Below are 12763 nucleotides of genomic sequence, written 5' to 3'. Positions count from 1 at the left end.
TTCTTTCTTTCTTTTCTCTCTCTCTTTTTTTGTTTTTTTTTTCCCCCTTTAAATTTGGCACTATAAAAGTATTTTGTTGTCGATAACAAGGAAATATGTATGTTACTGTAACTTCATATATGAAACTACATCTATGTATATCACTCGCATTTAATTTATCACAATATTTATTAGCAGTTTCTCTATATCCAAAAAGAGTACACGATTCGTCATTTTTTAACTCCAAAAATACAATCTTGTTTATTATTTATTATCTTCATACGTACAAGTTCAAGAGGTATTTTTAAGATTGCATGTTTTGTTGTTATTTGTTGTTGTTCTTGTTATTGTTGTCGTATGAAAATTAAATACATTTTTATAATGACATTTTACACAGCTATCAAGCATTTGAGTGATCAGGAAAAAATTAGCATGGAATCGTCAATAGTTTTTTTTTCTTTTATCTTTTTTTCTTTCCTTTTTTTTTAACATTAAAAGTTTAATATATATACATATATACATACATATATATATATATATATATATATATATATATATATATATGTATTCATCCACTGTTTGCAATTTGTGATCTTAAAGAACATGACCAGGCGTTTGCAAAAAAGAGAGTAATATTTAAAGTTCAATGAAGATACTACTTGTTATCTATGCTATAGTATACATATACAGCATATGGCAGTGGTACTATACCCCACAATTCATTGACATACATTCTACAGATTGTAAAATTTTCTTGATTCCAAGTGATAAATCACAGTTTTCATTATTATTTTTTTTTTATCGTTCTTTATTTCTTTCTTTCTTTCTTTTCTTTGGTCTGTGATTTAATCGGGACATGCATAAATCACTACTACAGATCAAAACAACGCGTCTACTTTTTAATTAATTTTTCTTCATATCACAAATGTGTCATATTCTTTTTTTTTTCATTTTTTTTCCTCTTTTTTATCGGCATTCTTTCGCTGCAATATTTTAGACAGACGATTGAGAAACACTTACAAATAAATCATACAAAAAAAAAAAAAATGGGAGAAAATTACACGATTAAAGTATCAGAAAATTGCACTTGTATTCAACGTTAATACATAATACGAGATATTCGCGTTGTTTTAAAATTATATAACCATGGTTTTGACACAATATATAAATTAATTTTCTCTTTCTTTTCTCTAATATTTTTAAATGCTCTTTAACTCTCACGTATATAAACAAAACAAAAACAGAAAAAGAGAAAAAAGAAAACAAAAACAAAGGAAAAAACACACAGAAATGTTTCATCGTAAAGTAACAATCTAACGTTAAAATTATTCATGAATTCGTATGTCAACTTATCATGATACAAAAATAAAATTTCACACGAATCGAATTCATATTTTTTTTTAGATTTTATTCTATTATCGACAGATTTGTATACCATCGCAGCAAAAATCGATCCATTCTAATCTGATTCAAAGAGAAATAGAAATAGAGATAGAAATAGAAATAGAGATAGAAATAGAAATAGAGATAGAGATAGATAGATAGAGGGAGAGAGAGAGAGAGAGAAAGAGAAAGAGAGAGAGAGAGAGAGACAAGGAAAAGGAGTAATTAGTTATTCAATATGGGTACGAAAGAGTACACCATATGACAATGACACATAGTATGGAATCGTAGTGTGATTAGCTATAGCTCTACATTATGTTTCTCATACGACGTTAGTATAGTTAATTCTAGAACATATGCTCTACTCAAATAGTTGCTTTACAATAATTACTCTTCGTAGTCTATCAAAATATTCATCACAGTGCTACGGACACAAGAATTGTGTTCTGTTTATATGTGTAAATAATGATTCCTCTTTATAATAAGGAAATATCACATTACCAGGCCACTCCCTGAAAGCAATTTATGCCAAGAGGGAAAGATTTTGCCTACTTTTTAAAAAGAATAATACATACATACATACATACATACATACATACCTACATACATACATACATACATATATATTATTCTTTCTAGGTCTATAATAATAAAAAGAAAAAAGAAAGAATAATAATAAAATAAAATAAAAAAAAGAACAAAAAGAAACGTTTAATTTAATCTGAATTTAACACCGACTAAATCCAATTCATTTATAAAGAACACATATTCATATCACAAATTTATAATTTTCTACTATGTGTATACATACATACATACATACATATATATATATACACATATATATGTACTAGATAAAAATATCTCAACGAGAGGTCCGATATTTTGATATTTCCCAATTTTTATCACTCGTTTCTTTCTCGTTTAGGGTTACTACACACAGAGATGGCAGTATTATCCCATTTAAAAAATCTTAGTTGAATTTACATTAGACTATATTTACAAAGATAAATTGAAAAGAATGAGACTTCCCAACGAGATCATATAGCTTGCGACAAATTCCAATTTGAAGGAAGTAAACGAAGGTAATTCTTTTTTTTTCCTTTTTTTTTGTTTTTTCTTTTTTCCTTTTTTAAATTCCTCACAATTGTTACAAACTCAACGATCAAAGAATAGGGATGAAATTAATAACGTTGATAGAAATACGTATTTTCGAACGAAAAAAATTCGCAAAGGCTCGCAAATCTAACGATTGCTTGCGATCTAAACGAACTATGACTTTTTCCAATTCACTCAAATATCACGAAGAATAAAACGGAAACAAAAACACAATGAATCGTTTAATCTTCTATGTAACAGATGTTAACTTAACAAGTAAAACACATACCACCTTTGTAACCCCCTCCCCTGCTCAAAAAAAAAAGAAAAAAAAAAGAAAGAAACAAAATTAATGTAGAAGAAACTATCGCAAGCTAATGCTACTAAGCACATCCCACGTCACAAATATATTTTAACATACCATAAATAAGAGAGAAAAATCGTAAGTACGATCAACTCTCTCATAGCTTTCAAATTGATTATTGTTATTATTATTATTATTATAATTATAATTATTATTATTATTATAATTATTGTTATTATTATAATTATAATTATTATTATTATTATCTCCCTTAGTGTATCAACGTCAAATTCTTTTTAATACGTGATCCCTCTTTCTCGTGCGTGTACAAAGAAAAAAAAAAAAAAGAAAGAAAGAAAGAAAGAAAAAAAAACAGAAACAAAACAAGATCTTTTAGTTTCCTCTTCTCGCAGACACATACATAGCGAATCAAACCTCGACATGAAGGGGACTAGGTGGGCGGAGCGATCGGCAGCAACCCCATGGAAAGAGCCACGTGGCTCAGCACCTTGGTGAAAATTTTGGATTTGTAGGACCATGAATATAACTTCTAAGTTCCTTTGGTGGTTCTGATCCAAAATCAGACGCTGTATCTACATCGGACTTGCGGCAAATGATCATACGTATGTCTGTATGTAGATAAATCCTGCCTGATTTCCCGGACATGAATCTACAAGAAGAAAAAACAAGTATGTAAATAGTATATCTCATTGATATTAGCAAAAGGTTAAGGATAGAAGAAAGAAAAAAAGTGAAAGTATGTATACCTAAGATGTACGAGGTAGCGTAGGGTTTTATCCCGTAAAGTTCTTTGACGTAAAAAAGTATGAGATCGTGGTGGCATGTCGGAAAGATCATACAGAACTACGAACATCTTGACAACTGTACCCAGTGGATTGAGTAGGGTCACTTGAATGGTACCGCTTCTCGGTACCTGATAACCCTTCTTTCCTAGATTAATATGAGCCTGTAATAAAGGAAAGAACAGTGTAAGCTGGGATAGCTATTGTGGAAAGAGTTGGGACAATAGATAATTGACAATAGAAAAGAACGGTACGTACGAGGTACGGTGTAGAGACTTTGTCATTGTCTCCGAGAGTATAGAAGAACACAGTAACTGGAAGCTTTCGATGTTTAGGACAGAAGGAACCACTCGCACCGAGTTCCGCTGTGAACCCGTGAACAGTCGATACTGGTTCGAGTCTACCGTTCAAAGCTGATTCCTCGAAGCTGCCCAAGAGGGCATGACTCTGTGGCCTGTTTCGTGAGGTCGAACGTCTTCTCGGTGGTTCTTCGCCTTCGCATGCATTCTCTGTTTCTCGATCGGTTTCCTCCAACGAGACCGCACCTGGACTTGGTGGTGTATTCAACTCAAACAGCGCACTAAAAAAATGAGAAAAATCATTCGTAAAGTATATTCGAGTTTGTTCAGAGAATTTCATTGATTCTCGATCGTTTATTACCTTCTTTTCGAGGAAACGGAATTCAAGCTACTGTCGTAGTCGAAACAGCAGCTACCTCTTCTCAATGGCGCGGGACTCGACGTAAGGGGCAAACCAGTCCTACTGTGGAATACCATAGACGCCGCATTCTCCAAAGACCTTCGAAACCTTTCCTGCTCGATCGCCGAAGGAACAGCTTTGTCGAGTGTCTCATCGTCCTCGGTACTGCTACTGCTGAAGCCGGCCTTGTGATTGTTATTTCGTATTTTGGAAGACGAGAAACCGTTTTGCAACGAGACCGGCGTAATTTTAATGGCGGATGGAACAGGATCTTTATTATTATGTGTTTTATTATCTCGATTAGTTTGATCTCCGTGTTCTTCGTAATCATCCTTCTTACTTTGATTTGTACTGTACAGCCTGTTCATGGGAGCTCCCTTGTTGCAGACGTTACTACGATGATCCTCCTTGTAATTTGTACTATGAATCCTTGAGTTTTGATGTGCGCCATTTGTACTAGAATCTAAAGACGACGATTCCGATCGTTCCTCGATCCTTCCTGTCTCCTCTCGAAACTTTGAAAAATCTATCTTTCTTTTGACCTTGACCTCTCTCAAATTACGCGTTGTATTATCAACGGAATTACCAGTCTGAATGTTATTGCAAGATAAATTTAGATTCATACTGTTTAAACGTTGAGAAGAATTTCGCAAGCATTGTTGTTGTTGTTGTTGTTGTTGTTGCTGTTGTTGTTGTTGCTGCTGTTGCTGCTGCTGTTGTTGTTGTTGTTGTTGCTGTTGTTGTTGTTGTTGACAATTATCATCCGTCACCGTACACACCTTCCTTTCTTGTTCTTTTTTAAAGAGTTGACGAAAACGATTGAATTTTTTATTCAATGCCAACGGCAACGACTTGTCGTCTTCGTACGGTACGATTCTCGAATCATGTTCGAGTTTCTCGATCGAATTTGACTGTTCCAATCGAGGATTACTTTCGTTATCGGCTTTTGCATTCAACGTGGCAATTTGAGATCTGGTCCCATTGGAAATATCCGACAGACCTTTCCGATCCTTGCTGGTTCGCAATATGGCCCCCAATAATACATCTGCCTTATTCGATACACTTTGTAGACAATCGACTGGATTAGCACTCACACGTTTGTCCGTTACGCAAGATTTATCGCTTTTCGATTCGTCGTTCAAATAATTTCCTAGCTTGTCCTGCCTCTCGTGGGTTGGATTATAAATATTTTTACTCCCATAAACGCGATCTAAGGCGACGCTTTTTTCAGCTAATCGATGCTCGTTTTTCTTGCAATACCTATGATTGCAACCCTCGCATGGTTTAGTCCGTGCATCCACGTGATTGACAACAAGATATTCGTTGGAATCAAAGTTGGTGGGAAACTTAGCCGAAGGTTTTTCGAACGAGCCATCCTCGAGGGATTTCTCGTATCTATCGCGTCTCTTGATGGTTTTCAAAGGAGTCCTCTTACGTCCGGAGGGTGTCCTGGCTCTTAACACGGCCAAAACTTCGTCGAATTCACGCTGGCTAAGTTCCAAGTTGCAGTTTTTAAACTTGACCTCGTTGCCATGCTGATCCTGAGATTTCAAGTTCGTGTCTTTGGCTTTACCATTTTCAACGTAACCGTTGTTAGGGGAAACTCCAAGAACACGACTTGGTACTCTGCTAAACCAATCGAGAATACCACCTTCCTCTCTTACCTTGTCCTTCTCCGATTGTTGTCCTTCCGGGAAAGACAGCTTCGACATCATCTGATTCAAATCTTTGTTAGGTTTCCCGCGACATCTCGGATTCTCATCGTTCCTAAATGTTTCCTTGCAATCGGTGTATCCAAAACCGTTTATCGTGGATTTCGGTCGAGTTTGATGCACCGTACAGGGTAATTCAAAGGTATCGTGTTTAGCTTTGATATACGAGCTCTCGTACGTGGAAGGTCCTGGATTGGATTCGTGGAAAGGGGTAGCTCGTTTGAAGGGATCTATCACAGGTGGTGCAGGCACGGAATACATCCTCGATGATCCATTAAAACGTCCTTCCTTTGGTCCTCGTAAACTTTGAAAGCCGCACTTGCCATTGGCACCGCTATTGTTCCAAGACTCGACGAATGACCACGGTAAGGAAGAATTAAATGGTATGAGGTTCTCGAAGAGACCGTTCTTTTCCATCGATTTACTCTCGGCTGGTGTGCTAGCGCAATTGATGTTCTTACGAAAGCCACCACCGACATTGCCACCGCCACCGCCTCCGCCGCCACCTTCACCACCACCTCCACCACCGCCACCACATCCTTTCTCCGATCGTCGCGTTTTCTCTTCTGCTAACTCGCACGATTTCGCTTCTGCACCGTTCACCGTGTTCTCCAGCGTAAGCTTGTAACGCTTCTCAACGTTACCATCTCGTTCCTCGATACTCAACTGTGTCTTAAAGCAACGCTCGAGATTGTCGGAGTTTAGATTATTACGACTCCTCAGCGCGTTCTCCTCGAACCGATTCTGATGATGCCCATTTGAAAACTTTATAGCCGTGGCTCCGCGATTATTCAGCATCTCCGAGGACGACCTAGGATAACTCGAGCTCGAGCTTGTTATCGAACGATCGTTATCCCTTTGCTCTCGTACGCTTGACTCCCTAACGGCCGGCAGTGGCATAGCCTGAAACGTAACGCTGGGACTGACATCCGGTGGACCACAAGGAAGGGATCTACGACGTTTTCTCTCGCCGATAGGCCTGGCGATCGATGGAGAAGGCGGAGAAGCATCTTCTTCCTCGCAACGACAATGATGTTTGCCTGGCTTGTTGCATGGTGTATGCAGTCTATCGTCCAGCAGTACTGTTTAAACAAACGCATAAACACTCGATTATCGTCTCGTTCAACCGAAACGACTTTTGATATTATCCGATCGTCGTTGAGAAAGGAATAGAGAGATAGACAGAGGGAGAGAGAAAGAGAAACAGAGATAGGTAGATACGGGACGATCTATTACGCTTTATCGTTGTATTTATCACTCACCCGGCATAACCAGGCTGTCGGAGTTTTGCGAAGAGTTCGTCGATACCACGGGAATCGTTTTGGTTGGAGTCAGAGCCCTAGCGACACCCTCCTCGTCTTTCTCTTTCGTCGGATGTAACGGGCAGCTAAGTATCGGCACCTCTTCCATCCGTGGCAATGCCCAGACGGTGACCTAAAATTTACAGCACAAATCCTCTTCAGGTCCATTAAATGCACTCACACCGCTCGTACAAGATTGGGTAGCCGGTGACTCATCTGCTGGTTAAAAGTAGGTATAGTTAGTGTCCTCGGGCACTAAAATAGAAGCGAGGAAGGTAGTACGGTTCGTTCACGAGAAACCACCATGCGGATGTACGGGGTGATGCGATATCTTTATCAACACGGAGCAGGTCCGTTGTCGATGCCGATGTGAAGCATCGATGATCGATTTCCAAAAGGACGAAACGTATTCGATCTCGTTCGTAGACACTAGACGAGGAGACCAAACGCAAAGATCTTGGTAGCGACGTCAATTCGCATCGAACACCCTGTATATCGTCGATGGTTCAATGGACGCTGTGATCTCGCTCTTTGGATACGCGAGAAATAACAGATTACTTCCGACGCTCTCTCGTGATATATGTATTACGTATGTACGTACATAGTTATATGTATAAAACGTAAATACAACATCATACACGAGACGTCTATAAGGATCTCAAATGCAGACGTTGACTCGAATTCTAACGATAAAAGTGTCTTCTTGGAGAAACGATAGATACGTATATTCTAAACAAATCGTGCAAGTCCATATGCACGCATCTGTTCCAGATCGAGGAGATGGACCAAATCCGAAGATAATAACACACATTTCGAACGGCACTAGCGTCTGCTAAAATAACGTCTGTGCTAATCTTTTTCATAAAAATTCAAGAGAGAAAGAGAGAGACAGACAGAAAAGAGAAGAAGCAACAACAGGAAGAAAAGTATTTCACCTTGATGGAACTTCCGTCGCCGTTACCGGCGAGAGGAAAGGTATGTTCGACCGGCGAGTCCCGAAATTTCCTGAGATTATCCTCGTTGTACGGCACGACTCTTGTTGCAACGTAATTCGGTTCTATCCCGTTGCTTCTGGACCACCAGGCGGCAACTTGGCTAAAGTGTAATCTAGAACGGACTGCCTGATAAAGTCCTTGGAAATTCATCGTTTCTGGGCTCCTGCGTAACGGATGGATCATCGTGTTAATTATATCCAAATGGACGATCGCCATGTACAATAAGTATAAAAATTAATATATATATATATACAGACATATATAGGTATATGAGTGAACTCACTTGCTTGGTACAACGCAGATCGACCAATACTCCAGTAGAAGTTCCGAAGTTTGTTGCCATGGTGAGATGGATAAGGACGGTACAGGACAAATCGGGTGCTTGCTGGTAGCTTTTGCCAAGCCGCACTGACAATTGCTGCAGAGTAGTACTTCGACGCATAGGAACGATCCGATCGCGGTTCGATCGGCGAGTTCTCGAACTAGGACAAGATACCGGTCGCACTGAACCGATAGTAGAGATCACATCGATTAGAGAAAGAGAGAAAAGGGGAGAAAGAGAGAGAGACAAAAAGTGAACAAATCAAGAGATAACTTATATGTAACCTTAAATCTATCGTCGAGTTCATCGATATCGATATCGGTGGTTAAAAGAGACCAGACTTCGGACCAGATCCCGAAAGTTATCGAATAAAATTTGATCCTTCGGAAGAGCTCCAATTACAACGAACGCTATCGAATTCGATATCCAAAAATTCTTTCGGTTTAGAACTCGAATGCTGGCTTCTCTTAACCAGAAACCACCGTCGTCACCACCACCACGCGATGTCGCGTTCTGCTTTTCCTCGTAAACTGAACTATCGTTCGTTGAAAACCAAGAGATCGGAGACACGCGTGGTCTGACAATGCGAGAGTAATGCGAGTCGTGAATCGTGAGTCATATATATATAAGCGCATGTGTATCTCTGCAAGAAGGTAGAGTGCGATTCATCGTCTCGCGTGACCCGTCCTTTCCTGGAATCGTACTTACGATCGTACAACGTGCAAATGTACAACATCTGTTCTACCACAGAAATGAGAGTGGAATTTGCTTTAATGACCGATCTATTTGAACGATCGTTTTAAGATTCTTCTTTATTCAAGAAGAAAAAAGAAAAAAGAAAAAAAAAGAAAGAAAGAAAGAAAAGATGTGTACATATGCGCGAAAGTAAATTTCTCTATTATTCATCCGAAACGTTTCCTTTCTCAAACGAAATTATGAGAAAACTCGGTCCCTCGGATTTTTAACGAAGACGTGACTTCACAAAACGACTCACCAAATAATTGTCCTCTTCGCAGACGTGGTTGTTTGGGAAAGGTTGCATGGGCGGCGCACAATGGGGGCCCTCTTTGTAGCCACGCGGAGGACCCTGGATTCTCCCTTCGCACACAAGGACTCCAAGAGCTCGGAACATACTAAGAATACCGCCTCGACTACCAGCCCCATTTGGGCTGGGAGTGCTTCCTGTCACCGCACCTAGGCAGTGCATTCCTGTAACAAAGTAAACAAAAAAAAAAAAATTAAAGAAAATAAATAAACAAGCCACGTTAAAATGATCGTACAGGTTTTGCACGCGATATTTAATCTTACGATTCGATCGAATTCCAAACTTCTCGCAAATAAATTTAATTTTTCTTTTCTACAAAATTGTCCTCTTAAACTTTCGCAACGAAAAGTTTAATCGTATGTAAATTTATTTTTAAGACATTCCAAATTTTATTTTGTTCAATACGAAGATATACATAAAATAGTTTTTTAATATTAATTTGTCGATTAATTAGATATGAAATTCATATGCAATTTATTTACGTCTACATTACATTTTTCTCTTGTGGAGTAAAGTCAGGAGGGATTTTAATTTTTGATTAAATGGGTAGCCTCTAGACGGATCTCGCTTATACATATCGACATTTAACTCGCCTGGTATTCTTACGATTTACGGGAAGAGGTAATTTTTTGTTAAAAAAAAAGAAAAAAAATATAAACTCATGTAGATTTTCATTGAATTGTCGATTGTTACGCGAATAACTTTGAGAAGCCGTGGCTTGAAATTTTAAGCTTCGAGTGGCACGTTTTCTTTTTTTAAAGACATTCTTTCGTTACTTTTTCTTTCATAAACGGAAAGAAATATAATAATAATTTAGACGGAATAACCTTGTAGAAAAATTTGATTTGCTAAAGGACGTATTTGCAGAAAAATTGTTGAATTCGAAATGCAAAACCTGTATGACGAATGTCTACGTATAAACTCGATTCGTTGAAATATCGTAAACGATCCGTCTCGGATTATCAACGCGGAACCTTGGAAAAGATATTTCCCGATCGCACGAGAATCTTTTCTTAGGACGTTACACGGACGTGAAAATATCGGCTAAATTCGTTTTAACAATCGACTGAAGAGAAATTGGCACGATACCAAAGGGCTCTTCGTTGTTCTCGCAAGGTCGGCTATTCGAAGACAAAGAGACAACGATTTCGTCGTTCCTACGTTATATACGTAGATAGGCATATATGTATATATACCAATACGCGATTCAACGAGTTTCTGCGTTATTTCTCTTGGATAAAATATTTAAGTAAATAAATAATTACGTAGAATACGTATATTCGATCGGAAAATAAATAATATTTATATGAATAAAAGAAGTGTGACTTATTATCGAGAATTAACGATTGATTTTTCAGAATAAACGACATATTTTTTTTCGAGCGACGAAAGCTAAACGCGATTACGTTCCTATATCTCGTTAAAATTTTTCTAACGAACGTTCATCTACAGTATCGTCTGCACCTTCGAACTTTCCAATCCCATCGAGGAAGCAATTCGACATACAGCTTAACAGGATCGTCGACATTTTTACGATTTTCTCTCCCGAACAAATCGAAATCATCTTCTCTCGTTCATTTTCATTCTCTGTCATGACTTCGATGATATCCATATAGTTTTATTTCTACTTCTACTACTTTTTCTTCTTTCCTTTCCACTTCTTCTTCTTCTTCTTTTTCGTCGTCGTAGTCGTTGTCGTCGTCGTCGATCGTTGAGAAATGAATTTACAAATGTATGTCATTCGTGAGAGTAAATCGTGTTGGACGTCGAACAAGCATTACTAATAACTTTGTTCCTTCCCATATAGGTGAATCAAAGCATCGAACCGGATCACAGACTCTTTAGCTTTTCTCTTCTTCACACTGACAAGATTCGATGAACGAGAAAAGAAAGTCGAAGAAAAGATAAGTCTCTCTGTTCGAAGTATACATCAATCGGACTAAGATCAACTTTGAGAAGCCGTCGAACGATAGAAACGATACGAAATGAATGGAAACAAAAGTTTTACTTTTATATATAAAATGTACATATCAAAATGTACGTAAGTATATATAAATACTCGTGTACGTGGTATTATCTCAATGTGGTTTTTACATTGAAATAAAAATCGAGGTCAACAAGGTGCGAGAACGCGTTCGTGGACCAATTACATGCAACGTATGTACTCTTTTGTATCTCTCTCTTTCTCTCTCTCTTTCTCTTTTTCTCTCACAAGCCGTAGTCGACTTTTGTTAAGGCGAGAGAAAAGAAAAGCGTAAAATACGGAAGAGGAAGAGGAAGAAGAAGAAGAAGATGAAGAAGACGGACGGAACAACTTTGGATGCTGAGCTCGTTAGCAAAGTCAATGACCGAGAAAACCCGCCGACTTATCTGTCTATTCTTTCTTTATCGCAAGAACGAACATACTTTCACGACAAATGTTGATGATCGGCAAATGTTCTTTCTAAAAATATCTTCTCGGCTGTAATCAATGATCGTAAAATATTTCTCCCTTTAAAAACGAACTTCAAAATAATTATTGTTGCTTTCCAATACGATTATCGAATACGAAGAAGTGGATTAAATTCGATTTGGAAGCACACGTTAGAGAATAGACAGAAAAAAGAAAGAAAAAATAGAAAAAAAGAATAAATAGAAAAAAGATTACATTGACAGGTGTCGCATGAAAAAACGATTACTTTAGTATTCCACAACGCAATGATCCTTTCTTTCTTTTATTCGATGATATACGCAATTCACTGAATGGTCGATCACGAATCTCTGCTATCAATACTTTCATATTACACACATCTCCGTATGTCAATTTTCGTCACTTGGAAGTAACTCGAGTATATAATACAAAAAAAAGATAAATAAATAAAAAATACAAAATACAAAAATAAAAAAGCGAGAGACAAAGGCACTCTATGTATACATATATATATAAAATAAATAAAAATTAACGAACAAATAAATAAACAAATTAACGATTAATTTTCCTTCGTCAATTTTTCCCTCGACATAACGATGCATATGAATTTTTTTCTTGAAACAAAGAGAAAGAGAAAGAGAGACAGAGAGACAGAGAGAGAGAGAGAGAGAGAAAGATAGAGACGAGAGATTAGAACGGTGTCTACTTTAGG

At 37.6% G+C, this 12763-nt stretch overlaps 1 protein-coding gene across 9 annotated transcripts in view; it reads right to left on the bottom strand.

Annotated features, from left to right (window-relative positions):
- Positions 1-149: 149 nt before the first annotated feature.
- Positions 150-12763, bottom strand: part of LOC127069561 (protein FAM214A) — a 133777-nt gene continuing 121163 nt past the window's right edge. For 6 of the 9 annotated variants that reach the window (XM_051006760.1, XM_051006737.1, XM_051006728.1 and 3 more), the window contains 8 exons: positions 9591-9805; positions 8558-8778; positions 8215-8437; positions 7241-7412; positions 4228-7060; positions 3826-4147; positions 3532-3731; positions 150-3434 (listed from right to left, as the gene is read on the bottom strand). In XM_051006760.1, coding sequence (XP_050862717.1) covers positions 3266-3434; positions 3532-3731; positions 3826-4147; positions 4228-7060; positions 7241-7412; positions 8215-8437; positions 8558-8778; positions 9591-9803 — 4353 coding nt within the window. In that variant the 5' untranslated portion in view covers positions 9804-9805 and the 3' untranslated portion in view covers positions 150-3265. Of the gene's footprint in view, positions 3435-3531; positions 3732-3825; positions 4148-4227; positions 7061-7240; positions 7496-8214; positions 8438-8557; positions 8779-9590; positions 9806-11105; positions 12515-12763 lie in introns of those variants that run through there. The other 3 variants (XM_051006719.1, XM_051006712.1, XM_051006770.1) reach the window with 3 other exon arrangements.

Source organism: Vespula vulgaris, chromosome 1 (genome assembly GCF_905475345.1).
Source record: "Vespula vulgaris chromosome 1, iyVesVulg1.1, whole genome shotgun sequence".
NCBI lineage: Eukaryota > Metazoa > Arthropoda > Insecta > Hymenoptera > Vespidae > Vespula > Vespula vulgaris.
Note: the sequence above shows the minus strand (reverse complement) of the source record. Positions and strands in the feature narration are given on the sequence as shown.